At 38.5% G+C, this 24,313-nt stretch overlaps 2 protein-coding genes across 9 annotated transcripts in view; one reads left to right on the top strand and one right to left on the bottom strand.

Annotated features, from left to right (window-relative positions):
• LOC122840942 (chloride channel protein 2-like) overlaps nucleotides 1-24,313 on the top strand; it is a 52,611-nt gene that overhangs the window by 12,270 nt on the left and 16,028 nt on the right. For 5 of the 7 annotated variants that reach the window (XM_044133754.1, XM_044133751.1, XM_044133750.1 and 2 more), the window contains exons 2-8: nucleotides 12,093-12,261; nucleotides 18,191-18,322; nucleotides 19,026-19,154; nucleotides 19,508-19,641; nucleotides 19,822-19,902; nucleotides 21,511-21,540; nucleotides 21,997-22,075. In XM_044133754.1, the coding sequence (XP_043989689.1) occupies nucleotides 12,093-12,261; nucleotides 18,191-18,322; nucleotides 19,026-19,154; nucleotides 19,508-19,641; nucleotides 19,822-19,902; nucleotides 21,511-21,540; nucleotides 21,997-22,075 (754 nt within the window). The remainder of the gene's footprint in view (nucleotides 1-12,092; nucleotides 12,262-18,190; nucleotides 18,323-19,025; nucleotides 19,155-19,507; nucleotides 19,642-19,821; nucleotides 19,903-21,510; nucleotides 21,541-21,996; nucleotides 22,076-24,313) is intronic. The other 2 variants (XM_044133753.1, XM_044133749.1) reach the window with 1 other exon arrangement.
• LOC122840943 (zona pellucida sperm-binding protein 4-like) lies at nucleotides 8,212-10,811 on the bottom strand. 2 transcript variants are annotated; one of them, XM_044133756.1, is made up of 8 exons: nucleotides 10,261-10,811; nucleotides 9,975-10,162; nucleotides 9,697-9,797; nucleotides 9,237-9,394; nucleotides 8,976-9,168; nucleotides 8,755-8,902; nucleotides 8,599-8,674; nucleotides 8,212-8,360 (listed from the first exon to the last, which is right to left on the bottom strand). In XM_044133756.1, the coding sequence occupies exons 1-8, from the start codon at nucleotides 10,550-10,552 to the stop codon at nucleotides 8,266-8,268; spliced, it is 1,251 nt and encodes a 416-aa protein (XP_043989691.1). In that variant the 5' UTR covers nucleotides 10,553-10,811; the 3' UTR covers nucleotides 8,212-8,265. The 2 variants fall into 2 exon arrangements, with proteins under 2 accessions (XP_043989691.1, XP_043989692.1); XM_044133757.1 differs by having other exon boundaries at nucleotides 9,697-9,794; nucleotides 10,261-10,642.

Below are 24,313 nucleotides of genomic sequence, written 5' to 3'. Positions count from 1 at the left end.
CATAATCATATCGGATCTGGAACATCCATCAGTCTACCTGCAGAGATGAGGCAGAAAAAGATTAGAATCGTCTGATGAATATTTATTATTAAAATCAGCAGGGATGAAAGCTTTGGATGTTTTTCATATAGATGTTTGTGTCAGTAATTGCCTTTTTTGAATACATTACTTTTTAGTGACTTGGAAATGGCTGAAAAACTGAAAACGCTCTGCTCAACCTGTGCAAAGTGTCTTGCAAAATGATTTGTTATTTTGAACTTTTTCAGAATTGTATTAAGTGTTTGAAATGTATTTTGCCTGGAGTTATGCAATATGGCAGCGGAAAGTAGGAATCATTGATACATGCTGTTCAGATTTTTTACAAATACAAATTTTAAAATATCTAGTTTATATAGATATACCCCACTGGATAGTATTGGATATTAAGTTTCCTTTCTGCAGCTCAAAAATTTTAATATTGGTCTCACCTGACTAGAGGCAGCCACTTCCACATGTTCTACTTTCAACTGTTCAAGTGGTTGTAAAATTATTTGATTTTCTCATCTAAGCTGCAAATCTTTGCATTGCCTCCATAGGATTCCATTGGATCTCTCAGTCTAAGTGGCAAGGGTCCATCATACTCTTTCTATTCTTATACGAGACATTTATATGTACTTCAAATGTCCACGCAACTTTACATCTGATCTATTTGCTGATTTTTGTTCATTAATGTTTTCTAACAAACCTCTGAGTCCTTCATAGAACAGCTTGATTCATAGTGAGATTAAACTACTGAGCCTCTGTTTGCTAACAAGTGACTTCTAAAGGCAATTGATTGCACTGGATTTTAATTTGGGGTATCATAGGAAAAAGGGTAACTAGATATGTGTAAATTACACTTTAGATTTTTATTTGTGAAATATGTTTTAACTCTAAAGCTCTCCTTCTCCTAATCAACTCTATATTTGTGTAGGTTTATCAGAAACTATTCCCAATAAAACATACTGAGCCATGTTATTGTAATGCGACAAAAGGAGTGTATTAGTTTTTTACAATGTCAACGCAGGCAGAGTTCAGTGTTTTCGCCATTTTATTTGTTTGGAATGGAAATACATTTTTGAAACAAAGACAACAATATATGGCACTGAGTACTGGAAACCTCAAAATAAAAGATAACATTGTAAAAAGCCAACAGAGCAAATAGCAAGGAGATTAAAGCAACCAGTTGAACACCCTAATTAGTCCAAAAATATTACAAATCCATAGTCTCAGAAAGCAGATTGTCTGACTTAGCAAATGTGACACATTGTGAGATGTGGCAGTGGAGTGTGGGGCGGGTATTGGTTTCTTGGAGCTTGGTGGACATGCAGCACAGTCTTCCTGTTAAAACCCAGCAGGTCATCCAGAACAGTGCTGCTGCACTGAGAGGCCTTTTGGAAATTTGCCCAGGATAGATAAATCCAATAATAATGTGAAGATATTTCCTGCTCATGGAAAGATTTTTCCAGATATTACACACAGGCCCATTAAAAATAATAAAAACATAACAGTTAAAGGTTTAAATACATTTAGGGCCTCTGTGGTCCATTTGCTTTGTCTGAAGTGTGGAACTGTATTCTTTGTTGGACAAGACGAGACTCTGAAACACCTTTTCAATGAGCAAAGTCCATCTAAATCCTCCACGACATGGTATCTTGTAGAAAAATGTTGTGAAAATGTTTCTTTTTATGGATATTGGTTTAAATATGATCATTTCTGTTTTTCACAAAACTTAAGTAGTTGACTTTGCTAAACGAAATTAAGTGTGCAGCACCAATGACCAAAAGAAAACCAAATACAATCCATAAATAACCACAGTATAGGGGCCATTTTCACGTCATCAAAAACACTCCACAAAACTGTCAGACTATCTCCAAAATGAAGCGACTCACATCTTTCAGTGTCTGCAGATCACAAGCTATGTAGTGATTTGCAGATGTATCATGCATTGATTGGTGACTAAACCTTGGAAAAAGCAAAAGGATTTCATTTTCATGTGTATTTTCTTTTCTTTTGGCTCTTGAGCAAACTATATTTTAGTGATCTACATGCTACAATACAGACTCGGAAGCAAACATCAGCAAACTCCCCCTAGAAGTACAGCCAGGGCTTGTATCTTACCTGGGCCTGTGTGAAAGAAGTCACAGGCCATCTAGAGCACGGCCCCCTGGGGGAGCAGCAGGTGGGACTCCGTCTGTGGGTTAAATGAGCTGTTATGTGTAACCAGTCAACCTCCTGTATGACCAACTCCTGCAGCTACAGCTGTCAGTTTGCCTGACATCACAACACGTACCATACATGCAGCTCTGATTTACGGAAACATGTATTTATTGCTTTAAAGAGTGCAAGCACAGGCACAAAGACACACCGTAAGGAACAAAGAAACTGTCCAAAAAAAAATTTCTGTAAAGGGTTTGGTCTGGAAACAGGTAAATTGCTTTATTTTTACCAGCAAAAAGCACCAGTTGTGGCTGATAAAGCACGTAACCAAGGAGAGCCCAGACCTTTAGCCAAATGCAAGTTTTCCAAAGCAAAAGAAAAACTTGCATTTGAAATAGAAGGAAAAATATTAATGGTTTTTAATATATATATATATATACATATATATATATATATATAAACAAATAAAGTGTGAAATGTATTTATATTCAGTCCCTTCTACTCTGATGTGGCTAAATAAAGCTAATGGAGCTTAATGGATATTAATTAGTCAATGATCTGATCTGAAAACAGGCAGCACACCTGCAATTCAACTCATACATGGCCATCCATCAAACAGACAGATCACGTGAGAAAAACATTAATTAGAGAAGAAGCCAAGAGCCACATGGTAACACCAGAACAGCTACAGAGATCCACAGCTCAGATGGGAGAAAATGTTCAGATGTCAACTATTAGTTATGCAATTTATTAATCTGGCAAATTGGCAAGAATAAAATTCAATATACTAAGAAAGCGTCACTTAAAGGTCACCCAAAAGAAGCTCATCCTGAAAACAAGCGCACCATACAGGTCTCTTCCTCTCCGCTGCACTTCAGCCCTCCCTCCAGGTCTCCTCCCCCACAGCGGAGCCTGCTGAGATCTCAAGAAATCATCAATTATCTTGTAACGGTTGTTTCTCCGCTATTAGAAGAGCTTCAGCACACCGACAATCTTGAGCTTGAACAATGAACTGAACGGAGGAAGTGTGTGAGCTGATCTTTACAGTGAAATCTCAATAAAATGCATTGAGGTATGTGACAAAATGTGAAAATGTATAGACATAAGTTCTTAATTTTCTAAACACCCAAATAGTAAATGTTTTTGGAATGCTTATGTGAGAAAAATTTGAAGGTTTGAAAAGAAGTTTAAAAAGTACAAAAGTATTTGTGTTGTTTCTAATTCACATCGGAAGGCATCAGTAAACAATCTGAAATTTATTTTGGAGAATTTAGCCAAGGGTGCAAATCTGTACTGGTAATGATAGTCGATATATCAACATGAACAGGGAGATATCTTGAGAATATTGAGTGACCCAAGTCTATTTTCTAGGCTGGCTCATCACACAATTGAAATATTGACTTTTGCTCAGAGAAGTCAGAATCCAAAATGACTTTTGGTAAAGCCATGACGCAACGCGCTACAGAACAAAGATGAAAAGAGACCTGACTGTTCAGCAACAGGTTTTTAGATCCACACTCTTTGATGAAAACCCGACCCTTTGGTTGATTTACACCGCTTTGACGGCAGACGAAGGGTGGAAAAGCTACAAAGAAATCTTAAGTCGATAACTTTTTCAAGGTCGCCTATGCATTATTCAGCAGGACATGGCCAGCAACTTTCTGCTGTAGATGACGAAAGTATGACAGAAAAACAAGAGCTAATCCAATATATTGGATTAGGAGTGTGTCCTAAATTGGTGGGATTGATGAATTCAATATTGCTGAAAACAATCAAGAAATATATTGGACTTGTGCAGCATGCAGTGAGAATAGTAAAAGTAAAGGCAGTACAACAATCAAGTGAAACAGTAAAAAGCGTTTGGTTTCTGTGTTTTGAGTCGGAGCTGTGTGGTGTATCAGATGTTAGTGTTGTTGCTTTGCAAAAGGAAGTTCCCAGGTTTGAATCGTCTTTCCACATGTTCTCCCTGCACATCTCTGGGTTCTCCCTGCACATCTCTGGGTTCTCCCTGCACATCTCTGGGTTCTCCCTGCACATCTCTGGGTTCTCCCTGCTGCTTCTACCACAGACTGACAACGTGACCGTTAGGTTAAATAGTCTCTTTAGATTGCCCTTGGGAGCAATTGTGCACGGTTGTTTGTTCTGTCTCTTAAGTGACTCTGTGATTGACTGGTAACCTGTCCGGTGTGAACCCCAACTCTTTGATCCTATGATATGAACAGTTTGTCTCCTATTTGACTGCTGTGTGATACAAGACCCTTAGAGTATGAAGATCTAAAAGTGAATTCTTCCTATAGCAATCTGTGAATCATTATATTTCTTCTGCTTCTTGCACACAATTTGTGTGACAAAAAAATATCCTGTCAACTTTTAAAGCATGCTGTTGTAAACATACCCATCACTGTTACCTGTGTTTAATTGGTATCCGGGGCATCATTCCAGGGACCAATTACACACATTCAAGCAGAGCATGTGGCCTATTATAATTCATTTAGATTGACGTTTCTGCCTTCTAAATGTGAATCCAATATTAACTCTCATTTAATCCTGCTTTTGTTACTGCCTCTCCTGCAGAGAGAGCTATGCAGCTCTGTAGCCGCTCAGTGTCTGAAGACACGTTGACATAAGTGAGGAGGCGAGAAGTGAGCAGCTAACCTTTCAGCTGGCAGAAGACGGGTGTTCCTCCTGAGTCAAAGGCAACTGTTGATTCTTTGATAAACCAAAAACAGCCACTCTCTTATCTGGTTATTTTAGATGTATGCTGTATGACTTTCAGAGCGTCTAAAGGGCACACAAGCTGACCTTTAGAGGCTGACTTGGCTCTCCATTATAAGAGAGCTAATGGAATATTGGCTCTGGATTCTGTGTCGGATGAATAATGACTGAGACTGAGGAAGTAAAACTGGGAAGTTGTTGTTTTGGCTCCACAAAACAACACTCACAGGGAGCATGACTGTTTCTTTGTTAAGAAAACCTTTAGTGTATTTAAATCAATAAAACTAGGATACTGTAACTCAATGCAGATGCATTACTGGCTCTCCATAATGCGTCTTGATTCAAATTTCAGATTAAGACCTTGGGTAACAATTACCAGAGTCAAAATTTCAAAGGATCTCTTCTTTCCTTAAACAGCACAATGTTCAGGCAATCTTTTAAAGATGTCTTGATCAACTGTTATTAAAGTCTTTCTTGGACTTTAACTGCTCTTTCAGAAAATCCTCAGGTTATCTTTAAAGCAGTTCTGTTTAATTGTTAAACTACTTAACCAATGAATCATTCAGCCATACAGTGGACAAAATATATTTGCCCCTTTAAAGATTTCTTCCATTTTTGCTCCCCATCCCCATTTTACCTTATAACTGGTTGTTCCACACTTGGTTAAAAATAATTACTATTAAGCTTTGGCACTGTTGGTCAATTTCATTGCTACAGAGGAAAATTGTTTTAATGCAGCAATGCTGGATGGTTTTGGAGCATATGGGGAAATATTCCAATCAGATTTAATTAAAATCCTTAATTTTGTTTTCTTTTTTTCTCTCCCCATCCCAAGTGGTTGGGGAGAGGGAAGTCTGGGCCTTTTTACTTAGGTTGCTACCTCCGCCACCCGACTCCGAGAGAGAGGAAGAAAACAGATGGACGGAGGGATGGATGAATGTTTTGTAGCTAATATGACGCACAACCTGGACACTGGGGGTGGGGGAGTCTAAAGTAATATTTAGAGTTTTCCAGACAATAGAGGAACACAGAAACACACACAAATTACTAAAGTTTCTTTTGTACTGTTGTAACCATTAAACAATCTCCCCTTCGGGGCGTGCTGTGGTGGTGCAGGGTGTTGCAGGCACCCCACATTCGGAGGCCCTGGTCCTCGACGCGGACATCGCGGGTTCGACTCCCGGTCCCGACAACCCTTGCCGCATGTCTTCCCCCCTCTCCTATTTGCCTACTGTCACAAAAATGCGAGCCACTAGCACCGCAAGAACTCTTCGGAGGAAAAAATAAATAAAAAAAATATCTCCCTTTCAACCTTATAAGTGGAGACAAATTGTTGATATTACCATTATAAAATAACTTGTAATTAAGTTCTGGCAAAGATCAAAATAATTTTCACAGGTGGTGAGTTTAACAGCTGCTGAACACAACTAAAAAAAGATTTTTTAATGTAACTTAGTTACTTTCCAAATCAAGTAATCTGTAATCTAACTAGGATACTTTAAGGCATAGTCAGATTAAAATCACCTTGCCATCACAAACACTTTCTCCCCTTTTAAGCAGTTTGTCCTCTAATAATAATTAAAAAAATAAATAAATAAAAAAAAGTTTGATACACAAAATTATGTTTAAGCATCATTTCTTAATTATTTTGGGGTTCCTAACAGTTTCCGGAAAGCTTGACGCACCATAAATGTTTTGACGTTTCTGCCTTCTGAATGTGAAGGCAGAAACATTAAAAAGATCGTTTTTAAAGGCACAGTTATCTTTGTGAATAACTGCTTTAGTGTATTTATTCCCGTCAAACTTACCGTTTCTTTGGCATTTTTGCTGATAAAATGTAAACACGTTCAATATTTTAGCCAAAGGCATAAAAGCATAGCTAAAAGCACTTCATGGCAATTATTTTCACTGTTGACATTGCATAAGATTTTACAAAAGGAAATTTTCATCCCTTAAACTGGTTCGTATTTTCATTTGAGCTTTATGTAAACTCACTAACCATAGAAATCATAACATTGGATTTTAAAGTTGAAACTAGTGGTTTAAATATTCTGGCCTTTACTTCTCTGCCTTTCTGACATTAAATCTGTGTTTGAACAGATCAACATGGAACTTTGAGGCATCCAGAAACTGGAGATGAACAAAAGTTTGGAAATGCACAAGTTTGGTTTTGGAGGACTTGGTTCATTTATTTTTGATGCAACACATAGATTCAGCCTAAAATGACATTTAACCCAGTTTAACTCAGATGTTAACCTGCACAAAGCCACAACATCATCTTGGGTTTCCAAAGTTGTTCAAAAATAGAGTAATGTCAAAAGAACCAACTTCTTTTGATGCAACTAAAATATATGGTATAATTTGATCTCGGACAATAAATAGAAACACTTTTAATATCAGGCAGTGGGGCAAAAACTGGTTACCGTACCATGTGCATAAAAGTCTGATTTCAACTGTAACATGTTGAAATGTCTTAAAACCCTGTGATGGCACCACATCTCTGCCCTGGAGTGATTCATCTTAGCTTTGGTAAAGGGTTAATGATTTTGATATGAATAAAAACAGAAAAGGCATACATCTGACTTTAAGATTAAGCTGAACCGACTCTTTTGACTTGTCCAATAATTTAACCATAAAAGCTTTACAATTTTACCCCATATGCTTGTTCACTCGGAATCTGTTATTCACATCTTGTGGCAGGCTCCAGAGATTGTGAACTTGAAACAAGGCGTCGTTACCTCTATGCCTTCCAGTAGGACAGGCGTTGCAATAGGAAGGCAATCAGTATCCTGACATCCTTTGCTGCTCTGCTTTCCCCTCCTGCACCTCTGTTCATGGAAGCAGAAAGAGTTAGGCTGGTGGAGTCGTGACGCCCATCTCAATGAGGCAAGGAAAACAAAGGGAGGTGGAGCACAGCAGTAAAAACAGACTGTTACAACACAAGAGTCAGAGGAGCCAGATCCTCCCCTTACTCCTATGGGTACATGTTAAATTCAGTGGAGTCCCTAGATTTAGCTGCCTACGTGTTCCTGTCATTCCAAAAAATGCCTACGTGTCAAGGAACACGTAGGCAACACTTAGAAAGTTGCCTCATTTGAAGTTCTACCCTAGTAGAAACCTTGTGGGTTTGTACAACAGTGGCAACAGGTAGTAACTAATGCAAGTTTGGATATTGAATTTTTGCTTTTGGCAGACTCAATGGGGGCTTTATAGGGAATCATCCCAGTGCTAGTGATTGGGAGCAAATGTGTGCATTACCATAGCAGCCCTCTTTGAGTCAAAGAGCAATTCAGGAATTAAAAATGCAGAAGCAAGCAATGACTTTCAGCCAGCTTTATTAAAACAGTTCAGACAGCACTGAATGGATCATTGCTACTGATGAGATGTGGACTTTTCAAACACGATCACTTTACCGCTTGACACCAGGAGCCTCTGACTGGAGGGGACCTTCTCCACTGTGGCTCTTCCTGCAAGAGCAAACATTAGGATTTCTGCAACATTTGACTTTTAGACAGTGACTGTTGCAGCTGCCAGCGCAGCAACTGTATTTATAAGACTGGAGATCAAGCTACAGTTCTCCCCCAAAAAGGAGGCCACGAAGCCAATTTTCCCCATAAAAGAAACCACCAAGTCCTTCTTTAAAGCAAATCAGATTCCCATCACACTTCTACGTCACCCAGCAGCTAAAGTTCAGAGGATACTCACTTTGCCTGTGGCATTGCTGTTCGCAGGAGTCTTCACTGCTTGGATAGCATACAGCTGTTGCACAATGAATGAACACCTGGAAGTAGGGAGCACATAGTCAATCTTTGACAAGTGGGTATGGTGATCTCATTTAGCCATGAAAACAGACGTGGGTACCGTATCTTTATGAGGAGTGTAGGCATCAGAATTCACAAAGGTGAACATTCGGCTGATGAAACGTTTGTAGTGAGTTGGATACTCGAGGCCAGAAGAGCCATCCAAAGGAATCACTGTGGTGTGATACTTGTCATCATGGTACGGACAGCTGCATACAAGCAAAGCATACTTTGTAAGTACAATTAGCATGAGGCCAATTGTTAACGTGAACACTTTCATACCCATCCACTATAAGGTCCCACTGTGGTACACTTTGAGGGTTTGGGGTTGAAGTGGCCCAGCAGTGTTCCAGGTTCAGGACGATGTTTGGGTCAGATCTCCCCAAGAGACGGACCTCAACATAAACTGGTTCCCTCAAAACCTTAGAGATCGGGTAGTCAGAAGATCTGTAGAAGGAACTATATGCCGCCACATCTGCAATAATATCCGTTTGATTAGGTTTACCTTGCCGAACCTTGTGTGGTGAATTTAATGCCACATACCATCAAGACATCCTTTGGAAATACACTGGCCATTGCCCAGTCTGAGCTCCACTCTCAGGGGTCCTGCAGCAGCAACAGACAGTGGCGGAGGAACAGGGTTCACTTCCATGACAAGAGCCTCCACAGTTGTGCCAGAGTACAGACACTGGAACAGCAATCTGCAGGAAGACAAGTCTTCATGTTTGCATCTCACGAGACAATTCAAAAGGCTAACAAATTGACACGCTCTCAGAATATAGTTAGAGGCTTCACAGGTCAATGTCATCCTAAAATTTACTGTAGACCACATTTAAATGTGCTAGTAAACAAGTCATGCAACTAGTTTAAAACCATTTTCAGTTTAGGACAAGTCCTTGGCCAAGTTCATGCAAGCAGCAGTGACCATTAATTGACTTGCATACATATTACTACCAGCTGACCTCATGCTTTGGGGATTGTAATTGAATAAAAGTGAACTTACTCAAAATAGCTGTCCCTGGTGATTGAGCCTTTGGGTCCAATTCCCACCTCATACGAAGACACCATATGGTTCTCATATACCACATAACCTTCATCATTCTGCTGTAAATTGCAATACATTAAAGCTTAAGTCATACCATCCAGTCTGTTTAAACCTCTCGGTAGCTGGCAACAATACTCCACAACTAAACAGCAAATACCAGTCCATGCTTTGATATTCAATTAAATTGTTGAAAAGGGATTAATGGCAGTTTTTGAATTGGGAACCATAAAAACCACCTTAAGTATTGTTCCACATGCAGTCACAGGAAATTGAAAGATGGCAAAGGCAGAGGTGCCGTCAATTGGTCCACAGAAAGCTTCATTTGGCTCAAGCAAGCTGACTGAGTTGACATCCAGGGGTGGTCGAGTGGCTTCTCTGGCCACAACCACCACAAACTGCCCATCCGTGGTACACTGTACAGTTACTGGGCAAGAAAAGAGCAATACATGGGTGTTTATATTACAAAATTAAAATAGGAGAGAAAAAAAAAAAAAAAGAGAGAAGTTGTCGACATATGCATACCCGCTTTCCCATAGTAGCATAGGTGCCCATCAAAACAGCAGTTAATGTCTTGACACTGATCAACAGTGATCCCTGGAGTCCCACACTGGATCTTCTCAGCCTCTTCCAGGACACATTTATGAAATGGAGCTGCAGGTGGGGGCACCTTTGACTGTTGCTGAGGCTTCTGGAAAGTAGGCAAGAGTTGGTGTTTCTGTGGCAGTGTTGACTGCAGCCAGTACTGCTGGGCAGAAACGCCACAAACCAAAACAACACCAAGCAGACACTTGAACTGCTCCATCATGGTGTACATTAAACAAAACTGTAGAGGTAGGACACACTGTTCTGTCGCAGCTTTTGTGAGCTGATTGTGGCGCCGTCTTGCTCGGAGCTCCGCCTCTCATCAGGAGTTCATGTGTGACAGCCCTGTAGAGTTAACGAGCGAGGATGCGACAGATAGAGCTTGTTGTCTGGGAACTCATTTCATGACTGAGGAGAGAAAGCTCTATGGATTTTCTTTTGGGATGAATGTGCCAATTAGACTTTCCGTTCAGGGAATTTGCTTCTGTGTTAAGATGGGCAAGAAATCCTGCAATGCAATTAATAATAATTTAAAAAAAAACGGTTTAAAGAAAACTTATATATGTGAGCAAATAAAGAAAATGTGAATGAACATATAAAACATTGATTTAAAAATTATCTAAATATGTCATCAAATATTGAATACACAGATCATTTGTTGTAAAAGTTATCAAATAAAATTTGAATTCATCATGTATCATGTCATATATAAGTATTAAACTTTTATTAATATATTTCATATTTCCTAAGCTACAGTCCACTAAGAATTATTTAAAGACACTTTGCGTCAACATGCAGCCCTGACATTAATCTGAACAGCAGCTTAACTGGACAACATCACAATACTTTGATGTTGACCACTGATTTTAAAGGATAAAATCAGTGGTCAGTGAATGATATAATTCATTTTATGGTGATTCATTTTATGAATCATATCATTTTAATTCTTAAAATTATATGAATTAATAAAATGATTAACTTGTATAATTTTATGCAATACATAAATGTTAAAAAAATAAATGAAATAGGAAACCTACGTATTTATATATTGTTTTGACTTGTATTGAACACAAATTCTATTGAATTTTTGTTGTTGTTGTTCTTGTTGTGGGTGTTTTTATAATTATTAATATACATATCTAAAATTATGTTTTTTTTCTATTTTAATTCAATGGTCCAGTTGTTCTGGGGTGGAATACCTGCTCACAGTTTCCAGATGCTGTTCTACTTTATGCAACACATATGTGATGCAGTACCTTGAATCAGTGCTTCTAAAACTGAATGTTGTTAGTAAAACACAGGAACAGTGAATATTCAAAACATCTTTCTGGTTATAGAGTGAATCTTTAAGTCTGAATAGAGAAATGCAGACACTGCTACTTTTTAATCGCCCATCATTGCTTTTCCTTCGCTGTCTGCAGAAAGACAAGACACTTAATATAGTTGTCATCATATTTTGATTCAGGATAGATAGTGTTTCCAATGTATTTGTGTATATCGAAAAAAAAAAAACCAACTGTCACTTTTTTTAAAGCTTGCTGTTGAACAATGCGGTCTAAATATGAATTCAACAACTTTAAATTGTATAACTTTCCTCACCCTCTCTGTTATTTAGCCTCAGTTTGGGCTTAAGTTTCTCAGTGTTTATGTAAGCCTGCTGTCCCGCTGTGAGATGTCAGTTTTTAAATACAAACCCTGCTGAGTCATATCTGCCTCCCACCTCTATTACCTGCACTAAGGTGTTCGTTTTTCTCTGCATTACGTATATACAGATGTATGGGCGTTACACCCAGGAGCTGGGGGTGTATGCCAAGGAGGAGGCGGCCCGGCTACGAGACGGAGGTGTGCGGGACGGCGGTGGCCTGAGGAGGAACACCAGCGTTCGAAGCCGCACCGCAGACCTGCTGGAGTACGAGAAAGATCCCTGTGCAAAGTGCCAGGGTAAGTGATGGTCATTCAACAAGCCTCAGACCTGACAAAAAACTGTGTCAAAGTGGAAAACCCTCCTGAAGGTCAGTCCAGCACAGCGCTGGCTGTGCAGGGTGTGTGAAACAGCCTTTTATGGCAGATTGCAGAGCTCCAGTAGACATTCAAGCAGCGTGAAAACACTGGCTCCTTGAAGTTACAGCGGCGCAGCTACCTGACACCTGGAAGAAGGGGAGGATGTGAGCCAGATTAAAAGTGACTGATCTGAGCAACAACCTGCAGCTAACAAGGGCTGCCTCAATGTGTGCACCCTCTGCTGGCTGCCAGTGGCCCGCAGTGTATTTGTCAGTCCATGTTTGTGTGGGGAGATACTTGCTTTACTGTGTGTGTGTTTTTGCTTTTTGTGAGTTGAACTCTGATCTGAACTGTCAGATAATTTTTTTGTCTCGTGTTCCCAGTTGAAGGCAGATAAGAGAGTGGTACTGCCAGAGAGAGCTCCACTTCAGACTGATGGATTCAACAGTAAAGGAGTGGCAGGAGACAACAGGAGAGCCTGTAACAAAGATATTGTTGTTGCTTTATCTCCCCAAAGAAACCCCTTATAGACTTTAGTTCATAGGCAGGAGTAGTAACTCTCCTTATTTGCATCATTTTAGGCTACATATGTTGACCACCTTAAGCGTCAGTATACCATCTGAATAAATACATTATTTTGCAGGTAGCTTACTTAGAAGGATTCACTGTGAATCTGTTGATGTTTTATGATCATAAAATAAGACAGCTTAAAACTGACAGTTTGTGGATTAATTTCGCCTACAGTGTATCTCGCTAAACGTAGACATAATTGATTGTGAAGTAGAAAGGATGCTTCCTATTTTATCCAGTACAGTTCCTTGACTATAGAAAAATATGCTATATGAGAGAGGAATCTCAAATATCAGAGTCCTTGGGGACTTACCGGGTTACAGCCACTGCATACTAAAATTAAAGGTCCACAGACTTTATCTGCAGTATTTTCGTCTGTTTGGAAAAGTCTTTGGATCTAGTTTCACATACACACCTAGAAAGCAACGTGAAAAGATGCTTTCTGTAGCCCTTTCCAACCTTTACAAATTACTATGTTGTTTTGGTATTTCATTGATTTAAAAATAAATACAGGATACTTTTAAGATCAACCTACCAACCGTACTAGTGATATTATTGTTAAAACTTATTGTTAATGTTTGTTTATCTAAAACTGCACAACCTTTGCTTAACTCAGTTTTAACGTTTGTAATGTTTTTCCCTCTTAAACCAAAAAGGCTGAAATTTGACAGTTTATCATTAGGCTTGAAGATGGCAATAGAAATATTGTTAATATTGTTTAAATAACACAAAGCTTCTAGTTTTAATATATTACAGCTCCCCATGACGTAATCATGGGAAATATGTATATGTTTCATGTTTGATGTCATAAGGGATGTGGGGAACTGCAGTTTTAGGAAATCCATCCATGTCTTCCCCTTCTGTCCCTCAACTCAAGGGAAATTAGTTAGAGTTTAATAGTTTTCTGTTTGAACTTTGCGAGATTCAGTAAAACTTGTCTAAGTAGAAACAAGGTGTTTATGACTAAACCCAGTCCACTGATCTCCAGGACCAAGTTATGCTTCCATCCCCTGTGACTTTAGTGGTCTGATTAAAGTGTGATTTATTGCACCAGGGGTGCAAACTACACTATATCAGCCCAACCTCTCTCATTCTCTGTGAAGCCGACCTCTTGAAACCTCCATTCCCGGATCAGCAGCCACTGATTTGTGTGCGCTCTCTGTCTGCAGTGTGCGCCCATAGATCAAGTGGTGTTTGTACTTTTAGATCCGTCTTCAGAGAGACTGCCCAGCCAATGTCTTCTTAGGTAATGCACACGGAGAGGCTTCCTTCTGGTTTAGAGGAAGTGGGCGTTTCAGTGTTCTCCTCTCATGCATCTGTGTGGGAGCGCCATCTCTGTGGGTGATGGACTTCAAGTGTAAGAGCCTCGTTTCAGATCAGTGGCTGCGGCTTCTGAACGAGGCGGCCCACACACACAGCTACAGGCCTGCCAGAGAGCTAAAACCACGCACCTTGTTGAATTTATTTTGACTCACAAAGGAATTTATTTTTAGTTATTTATGGCTGATGTGACTCAAAACTCAAGTTTTTGTACTATGTGTACAGGTGTATCATGTTTCACAGTACATTCAGGGCCTCTTACGCTGTAAGAATCCAAAATAAGTTTAATTCTTTATTATTCCACTGTCGGTGTCTGTTCATGCAGTGCAGGGCAGGGGAAGATTAAAATTTTTTCTGGCTATGCGGACCATCTTTATTAGGGGTAGAAGACATCTGCGAATGCCATGAGTCTGCGGATGTGAGAGCGAGCCAACATGAACACGGAAGCATGAGGCTTTGCAGCTGCTAGACGCTGTGTTTATGTGAACAACTATTTTTAAGAGGACTGGATTTTTTATGAGGATTTCTTTCCCTTTTTTTTTTTTTTTACAGTTTCAATCCTCTCTTATACATTAAGATTCGGTTGAGGACAGATCATGTATGTTTGAGGTGGTGTAAGGTGTTTTATATTTTTGCTTGATGGCTTCCATTTAAGGCATTGTGCCAAGAACCATATGAGAGAAAAAAGACATTTTTGGAGATTTCTGCAGCTTTCCCAAAATTAAATTAATGTTAAACTCTGAAAACATGACAGCAGACTATGATGATAATTGTTGATGTTTTTACCCATTAGGTTGGTGTTTGGTTTGTCTATGTCTGCTGCTCTAGCTGATTAAGAGTGTTTGCATGTTTACTCTGCTTGCTTGTGCATTCTCTGCTGGCAGCTGTCCATTCAGCAGGTGGCCTGACTGCTGGGCAACTTGGCTTGTCAAACACAAATTTGTGTTTTTTTTCCCCCCTCAGAGATTTAACAACCTCCATTGTGTTCTGACTGCTGCATACACCAAAAGGGGGCTGCAATGTTTGCTTTTTTTAAATTATTTTGTTTTTTAAATATCCTTTAGACACTTTTTGTTTTCTGAACATTTTAAAGAGATTTCCTGCTGAGAAGCAGAGGTGGTCATTTGTTACAAATTCTCTTAGGTACATCTCCAAACATTGGGGGGATTTCATCCATTTGATCACAAACTGGTGCACAACTGGGGAGTGGAAGAAAAAGGAAGCATGGTGTTCCACGTTTTTTCTACTACTTGACATGTTTTTCATTGCTCTTTTTAAAATAGTTCCAGCTGTGTTAAGAGTATCTGAGGGAAAACGTTTCAAATTCTTGCAACAGATTGATCATAGTTGTTAGCAGGCTGTGAATGGGGCAGGCTCGCATGCATAGCATCACAAACATCAACATTAACTTTTGCAGAGACTCTCATTGGATGATTTAGATAAACTTGAAACCAGAAGTTTACTAACACTATTTTAAAAGACATGTATACTTTTTTTTTCTCACACTGTCTGATGTGAAATCAGAATAAACTTTTACTGTTGTAGGTCAGTTTGGATTACCAACATTTTTTTCTATTTGCTAAATTCTAGCGTAATGAGATAATGGTTTTTAAGGTCAATTTTGATCACTTTCTTCAAAGGCAAAAGTTTAAATACACACTAATTTAGTCCAGTTCCTTGAGAAGACTTGTGGTGTGAACGGAGGTTCTAAAGTTAAGTTGAACTGAATTGTACTGAGCTCAACTGAAAATCGCATGACATTGTGCAACATAAACCTCTAAACATTCAGGACGAATAAGATTTATTCAACAACCATTTTGGCAAAGAGACATTTTAAAAGTGGATCTGTACACACTTTGTTTCTATCAGATGGTCACAATTTATTTCCCCTTCCTCTCCTAAAAAACACACTTTGACAATAAAATATTATTTTTGCAACATTAAGGTTATTCCAAAGGAGGCTTAGACCTAAGTATGCTTTTCTATGTTGCCTGCTGTGAAAGCTGACCTAGAAATCATGAAAATTTGATGATGTCTGGACAACCATTATAGGTACTCATTTTAAAATTAAGATTGTTGAATGTTCATTCACTGTTTCAGTCCTGGCTTTCTTCTGATAGAGAATCTGTGGAGGGAATGGTGAGGAGGTCTTCCAACCTCAAAGATCTAAACGACATTTATCTAAAATATGAATAAAAACCAATGATTTTTTTTTTTTTAATTGATGCTTTTCTTACAATGTTGCTCATCAGATTTAGCCCATTTCATATTATTTCCTATGAGAAACAAACTTCTTACTAGAACAAAGATTTTCTTGTAGATTTGTTTGGCATGTGTATGGTTAATTTTGAAGAAAAATATGTATATTCAACAATGTGTATACTTTTATTTAAACAGTAACTCATGACAGTGTTCTCATAGTTTCTATATGGTGTATAATATTTATAGATTTTATGTGCAATAAAATAATTTCTGAGGAAATTATAGAATTCACACTGATAGCTTGATGCATATTTAATGCATCTGTTTGATAGCGACTTTATCGGTCTTATTCTGATCCACACACGTGTTGTTCATACCTTCTTCTGTGTTTTATATCATCAGTTTTCTACTCAGCAAAAGTAAAACAGGGCATATTAGCTAAAGAGAAAAGTTGAAGGTAACTCGACTGAAGCGGTTTTAGGAAATATGGATCTTTCTGTGAGTTAGTGGCACATTTTAATCTCCTCTAGGGATGACCACATCGATGAATGCTCTGGATACTGAAGTGAATTCCAGGCTTTGGCTGTTTAACAGACCAGAGTGAGGAAATGAGTCCAGTGATGCTTCTTTTAGTTGACCCAGCTCAGATTTATAGATTGTATTGTAGTAAAGTTTAGATCTATGACCTAGCTTTTATTGCCACATTTTGAAATCGATTAAATGATGCTCTGCCATCCATTAAGCTCTTTGTCTCGTGATCTTTATTTTCAGCTGAAAAATAAGCTGATCTAAGAGAGTTGGTTTTAAATTTTACTGGGTCATTTATTTTCACAGAATGTGAATTATAGTATTAAATATTTTACACAAATTTCAAATCTGAATTTAGTTTCTTCACTTTACTTGAGAACTGTGAACAAATTTAAAGATTGTGTTGGATAGTTTTGTTTCATGGAGGTTTTGGTCCTGTTAATGCCTTAGCAAATATTTTTTGTTAATGTGTAATTAATAACAGAGACTATATCCGTATTCACACGTTCAGCCTCTAAGCACACCAGCTTATTCACAGAAAACTGGATAGTGAGTATCCAGGATTTCACAACATGAAACTGTAAGAAAAACGAAAAGAAAAGTGTTAGGTTTCACAGCCTTTTGGGAATTTATTAGCTTGGTTTGTTTTCCTCTTAATTTTCTTTTTTTTTTTTTTTTTTTTTTTTTACAACACCTATATACAGTGGGTGTAAAAAGGTATTAAATATGCCAACATTTTTCTGAGTCTAAACACTTCTGTTCACTTTAAATTCACACCAGTAGTCAAAAACAACCTCAGAAATTCACACCTACAATTAGTTTATAAGTGGCTAACTTTAAAAATGAGCAGATATTATTTAAACAGGTGATACTGATGAACACACAGTGGCAGTAAAGCTTCCTAAATACCAACAGATTTTGGCAGATTTTTTGGGTTTCTTGTACATCCTTTTTTTCAATAGTTCACTACTTATTGTCTAATTTTCTTTATTTGTTTTATTGTGTAGATTAATTTGGTTGTTATCAACACTTGCTGCAAATGCCGTGTGAGTAGAATTATTAGACATAACTGAAATAGGTAAAATGATGGCTTGTCCAGTACTTTTTTGCCTCTGTAAAAGAGCAGCTCTGTGTTCGCCTATTTCATTTACATGTTTTCTGAAATTTATCCAATAGCAAACTCTGCTGAGGTAATTTGGTCAGTGATTTATTTTTACATTCCCTCTCTCTTTCTTGTTTTCTTCATCAGTGTGTGCATCTCGCTGCCAGAAGTTCCTGATCTCACGGGTGGGAGAGGACTGGATCTTCCTCATTTTGCTGGGGCTGGTCATGGCTTTGGTCAGCTGGGTCATGGACTACGCCATCGCCTTTTGCCAAGAAGGTAGGAAAGAGACATAGAGCCAGAAGAGGAGATGAGTTTGATGTCTGAATGATGTGCTGTTCTCCTAGAGGATGCCATTATGTATTAAGCATTCAATCTGAAGATGTCGGTCCTCATAATAAATTCAGCCATGGTGACACTGGTCACTTTCCTGTTCACAAATTTGTCCGTTCCAAAATCAGTTATGCTGCTTGTTGACTTGTTACTATTGAGATTGCTTGTGACGTTTCTCAGACATTTTTAAGTTCCAGTTTTGTTAAAACTGTTCTTAAATAGCCACATGTCTCACACCTTTGGGTCTCCAGAACTGTATGTGTCAAGACTGCTTTCAAAAAATAAACGGTAGTGCAGTGAAGAACAGTAAAATGATCATAAAACTGAACTTTTTAAGGCTCACTCCATAAAAAGATAAACAATTTTATTCTTAACTTTAAACTCTGAATAGCATGCAAATTAGATTAACATAAAGTTCTTTTTAGACATTTAATGACTTTATATTTTTGTTTAGTTTCAGCCTAATCTGGCTTTTCCTTCCCTGTGTGTGTGTTTGTGTGCGTGTGTGTGCGTTTTGTGAAGAAAACATCAAATTCATGCATTTAATATAGATACAGAGAAAAGTAAAACTGAGGAAGAGAGATGCTAGTTGCCTAGTTTTCTGCTGTTTCATAACAAGATGACGTGACTTATGTGTGTGTCTGTGCAGCACAGAAATGGATGCATGGTGGCCTGGACAGCAACCTGCTTCTGCAGTACATTGCCTGGGTCTCCTACCCAGTGGTGCTCATCACTTTCTCTGCAGGATTCACTCAGATCCTAGCGCCTCAGGCTGTTGGTAAGACAGATATCGTTTATGCACAAACATGTATTCATCTCTCTAATTCACAGTTGTGTTTTTCTGTGTTTGACTAATGTAATTGGCTCTGAAGTGCGCAGTGAGGGCTCCAAGGACATGTCCTGAGAGTCACTACAGGCAGGACAGTCATAAAATGTACCGCTGATGAGATGTGCATACACAAAACTGTATGAATATCAATCAGCTCCCCTCCCTCCCATTCCTGTGCTCCTCATTTCTTCATCTTATCCCTCCTCTCTGTAATTGCTTTCTTTCAACTCATCTTTTCTCTGCACTCTGTCATCCCACCTGGCATTTCTTTCTCTCTTTCTCTTTCTCTCTTCCCACCTCAGGTTCAGGCATTCCTGAGATGAAAACAATACTAAGAGGAGTTGTTCTCAAGGAGTATCTGACTTTTAAGACCTTTGTGGCTAAAGTCATCGGTCTGACCTGTGCTCTGGGAAGCGGGATGCCTCTGGGGAAAGAGGTAGAGGACCCTTTTCTTCGTCGCGCCACATAGCAGCATGTCAATCTGAGTAGGGTTCGTTTGTCTTAAGGGGTTTTAATGATTTTCCCGCAGGAGGTAAATGTATCATTCCGCTCTCACAGTTGTATTGCTTTCATTAGTATCTTGTTTGGTGACATTTGTCTTCACCCTCCCTCACAGGGACCCTTCGTTCACGTGGCCAGTCTATGTGCTGCTCTATTGAGCAAATTCATGGCGGCGGTTTTCGGAGGGATTTACATGGTGAGCACCACAGACATTTTACATTGTAAATTTAAAAAAAAAAAAAAAAACTAACTGGAAAGTTGGAAACTTTATTCACTTTCTTAGTGAGAAAATAACTATAACACAGTTGGAGATGCTCTCTGGATTATCACCTCTGTGGGTAATGTTTAACAAGTTTTCTGTTATGCATCAAGAAATGTTATTTCACAACATTACAGGTGCCACACGTATTGTCACCCAGTGTACTTAATCCCTTTAAAACAGATGTAATTTGGTCAATTTTGCACTTTAAAAAAAAAAGTGGAACCAGATGAACAGAAATTTTAGTCAAGTCAAGTTATTTATATAGCATAATAGTATAGCTGACCAGGGTTTTTACATAGTAAAAGTTCAACAACTAAACAATGCAAACTATCAAATTAGTCAATAAATGCAGCAAAACAAGCATCCAGATGTCCTGGTTAGGTAGAGTTAAAACCTATTGAAAGGAAATGTGTTTTAATTTGGATTGACACTTGCTTAAAAGGAACACTTCACCTCAGAAACAAGCTTCATATGATTAATTGAATAAAAATATATGTTGATGGACGCATCATGCTGTGGGGTTACCTTTCCTCAGGTGGAAACTGATTTTTTTGTGAAGGTGGACGAAGTCAAACAAAATGTTTTTCTTGACTCTGTAATTTTAAAAAAATAATTTTTCTCCTTTCAGGTGTGATTTTTTTTTTTTTTCTCAGTTGAACCATAGAGAGCATGATTCAATTTACAAAAGCATGCCATTTCAGGAGGTCTCTGGAGACTATTTACATGTCTTTGCAGAAAATTACGTTAGATTAATGGTTATTAGATCAGGTAAAAAGCATCCCGAAGTCAAATTTGAATAGATGAGTGGTTGATATGGAAAGTCCCACAGCGGATTATTTTAGGTATGAAACTATCCAAACTGAAAATTATATCACTGCAAAGGAAGAAAGATGATCCATATCCAAGAACCTGAATATGTTTGATCAATAAAACTTCAAATATGAGATTTCATATCACAGACACAGAGCCCTTCAGTTAGCATAGAAAAACATGATAATTCAGATTTTTCTCAACAGATAAAGAAAAACAAACCTGCAGGTCAGATTTCTTTTTAACAAACGAAATAAATGTTTTGTTTATGACAGAAGAAAAGAAACAGAAACTATTATTCTCTGAAAAAGTATGTGATGCTTCTTTGGCCTTCTGCCATTCCCCAGGATACACTCTTACCTCCATGCACATGAAAGCTCAACCGGGACCTCAGTCTTTTTTTCTGCACTGGATCCTGGGCTGGGATTCTCCTCGCTGCACACAGCCTTGACAGTATGGAGGAAGATACACAGCTGAGATGCCCAAAGGAAAAAAAAAAAAGAAGAAGAAGAAAAAAACAGAGCGCCGTTATAAAAGGAAAAAAAAAAAAGAAGAAGAAGAAAAAAACAGAGCGCCGTTATAAAAGATTCAGATTGTTACAGCTACATGGACAGTATTTCACATCAGTCAGGGAAACGCTGAATGAACAATAAGTCTGCTGAAGTACATTCACTCCTTGTTTGATTTAGTGAGTAAGAAAGTCACATCTGCACCTTTGTTTTGTTCGTACTGCTGAAGGAAGAGCCCTTTGAGGGAAGCAAGGTATGAACACGCAAGTCAAACAGTTTCTCCGTTTCCGATTCCGTCAACATTGATAGTCCATGTTGTCCGTTTCAGAAACTGGGGCAAATTGATGTCTTCCCATTTGTTTTTGCTGTGTGTGATTCTGTCCAGTGATCAGTCGCAGAGAGGCATCATCACTATGTGTTGCCTTTACTTTGGTACAAACATCTCACAATGTCATTTTTAAACCTCAATTCTGTGTTTTCAATGGACCTCCTGCACACCTACACTTCTGGAAACAACCCAAAACGAGCAGATTTCAGAAGTTTGACACTTGATACGTTTGAATGTTTTGCGTTTCTTGAGTTGAATTTCACTGTGTTTTGTGGCATTTGCATGCATGCATGCACTGACTTGGATCTGCAGGTTTGAATGTCTTGAGTGCGTTGCTCTGTTTGCTTTTCTACATGTGCATATCTTACTTTCTTTAATCAGAATGAGCTGAGGAACACGGAGATGCTGTCGGCCGCCTGTGCTGTGGGTGTTGGTTGCTGTTTTGCTGCACCTATTGGAGGTAAGACTCAGCCTCTGCGGCCTCTGACTGAACTTGATCCAGGAACGGTAGTTAATTGCAGAAGCTAACTGGATGAAGAGAATGATTTGCCCTTTTAGTTGTAGGAGTTGTAAGCTATAGGCCAGCATAGTGTTGTAATTGTTTCAGTCAGTGCAGAATCCTGTATCTCCACAACTATCAGCCTGACTTCCATGCAAGCTTACATGTATATTTATGTTTTCCATTGTTCCTTGTGGGACATTCCATGTCAACTCAACCAGGATTTCCATCTGTCCATCCATTCATCCGTCCATCCATTTTCCTCCACTCATCCGAGGTTTGGTCTTGGTGGCAGCAGTCTAAGCAGGGTGTTCCCGACGTCCCTCCCTCCTGAGAGGCTTTCCAGCTCCTCCCGGCGTTCCAAGCTCCGGTGACACATGTAACCACTCCAGCGATGACTGACTCTACCCTGCAAGCTATCAGTCTGCCCAGAAAAGCTGCAAAGAAAATCTATTATTTACATGTTGGGCCCCCCTCAGAGCTCCTCCTGGATCTCTCAGTGTAGAATGCCAGGTGTTTAGTCACTCTACGAGGAAATTCAATTTAGCTATTGTGCTTTTAATCTCATTTTATGGGTCGCATGGAAAAAAGCTCAATATGGCAGACAGAGAGGTTCTGTTTGGACCTCCAGCTCCCAGCTAAGACTACTCCACAGTGAACTACAATACTTGCAAACTTTTTAAACTCAACACCAGCCCAGAGATCCCAGGGTACCTCAACCCTCTGGCTTGCTGATGCTCTCCTCTCCACACTGAAGAATGCACTTAGATTTACTCTCCTCCAGGCCACAATGTAAAGCCCAGTTCAGAAAGGAGACAAAAGAATTGCAAACAAATGGGAGTCAGCAAGGAATTTATGCCTATAAAAACTAGTTAGTTAGTTAGTTAGTTAGTTAGTTAGTTAGTTAGTTAGTTAGTTAGTTAGTTAGTTAGTTAGTTAGTTAGTTAGTTAGTTAGTTAGTTAGTTAGTTAGTTAGTTAGTTAGTTACCTTTTACAGAAACGACTGAAGTATTTTTTACATTTTTTGTTATATCATATTATATTATAGAAATACAGACAGACATGCTTGAAGTTTAATTTGTAGATGTTACTGCAAAGGTCTAGACAGCGGTTTCTAAATGTTTTCTTTATTTTTTATATGTTTCTAAGTGGGGGTGTGTGTGTGTGTCTGTGTGGAATACAACATATATGTTTATTTTACACTTTGCACAAACGACATAGAAACAAATCATTTTAACCAATTATGATGCCTTATTAAGGCTTTTTTTATGCATTTACATGATTTTACATAAATATTAAAAGTAAAAATCGGAATGTGTTTTTTTTTGTCATTATATTAGTCAGCAGATTAGCTTAAAAATATGTATAAAAAGTTTGCAAAGGAAAAGTGAAAAACTAAAAAAGTTAACAATGTAACCTCTGAAGTTGTTTTATTTCATTTCAGTATTACTTCTGAAAGTTTGAAATAAAATCAAACGCTATTTCTCGCTTTTTCTAGTCTTTTCAAAGGCTGCTTTGAAATAAAAATATTCAGCTTCTAATGAGTTTATCAAAAAAAAAATGGTCTGAACTTGTATGGGGCCTTGCAGAAAGATGTTTCACATTTCATCCATGTTCAGATTATAGGGTGTTCTGGTTTAACTAAAAAATCAAAAGAAATATGTTTGAAGCTAAATGTCCATTATAGTTTGAGCTGCAGTGCATGTGTGTGGACAATCATCTTACCAGTGTGTCCCTGTGTTTTCTGTCCTGTGTGGACACATCCACACAACAACTGCAGGGATAAACTTCAACATCCCTGCAAAGTGTGAACTGGACTGAATGGGTGTAGACAATTCACAGATGGGTTGCACGTCTGGTTTTCTGTCTATAGAATTTTGAAATGATAACATTTCAACTGATTTTCTAGTTCTGACAGGTTGAAAATCTTTGATTCTTAGTCGACTAAGTCCACATTAAAGCCTAAATGGCTCTAAAGTGCATTTTGTTTCAAAGTGTCATGAGCTTGTTTATTTCGTTAGACCAACATTTCAATCAGAAGTGGACACGATGAGTAAAAACATCACAGCAACATAAATGTCAGTTTAGAGATTTATCATCTGGGTCATTCATTAGGTTTTTATTTGCTGATGGACCTTGAACTTTCTTCTTGCTTCTAGGTCAAAATCCACACTTCGCCCACTCTTTGATTAATGTCAA

This window comes from Gambusia affinis, linkage group LG12 (genome assembly GCF_019740435.1).
Source record: "Gambusia affinis linkage group LG12, SWU_Gaff_1.0, whole genome shotgun sequence".
Lineage (NCBI taxonomy): Eukaryota > Metazoa > Chordata > Actinopteri > Cyprinodontiformes > Poeciliidae > Gambusia > Gambusia affinis.
Note: the sequence above shows the minus strand (reverse complement) of the source record. Positions and strands in the feature narration are given on the sequence as shown.

Coding starts and splice junctions, on each gene's coding strand:
- LOC122840943 (XM_044133756.1), bottom strand. CDS start 10,552: ATGTACACCATGATGGAGCAGTTCAAGTGTCTGCTTGGTGTTGTTTTG. Junction 9,169..9,236: donor TTCCAAAGGATGTCTTGATG/GTATGTGGCATT, acceptor ATATTATTGCAG/ATGTGGCGGCATATAGTTCC. Junction 8,903..8,975: donor TGGGACCTTATAGTGGATGG/GTATGAAAGTGT, acceptor GCTTGTATGCAG/CTGTCCGTACCATGATGACA.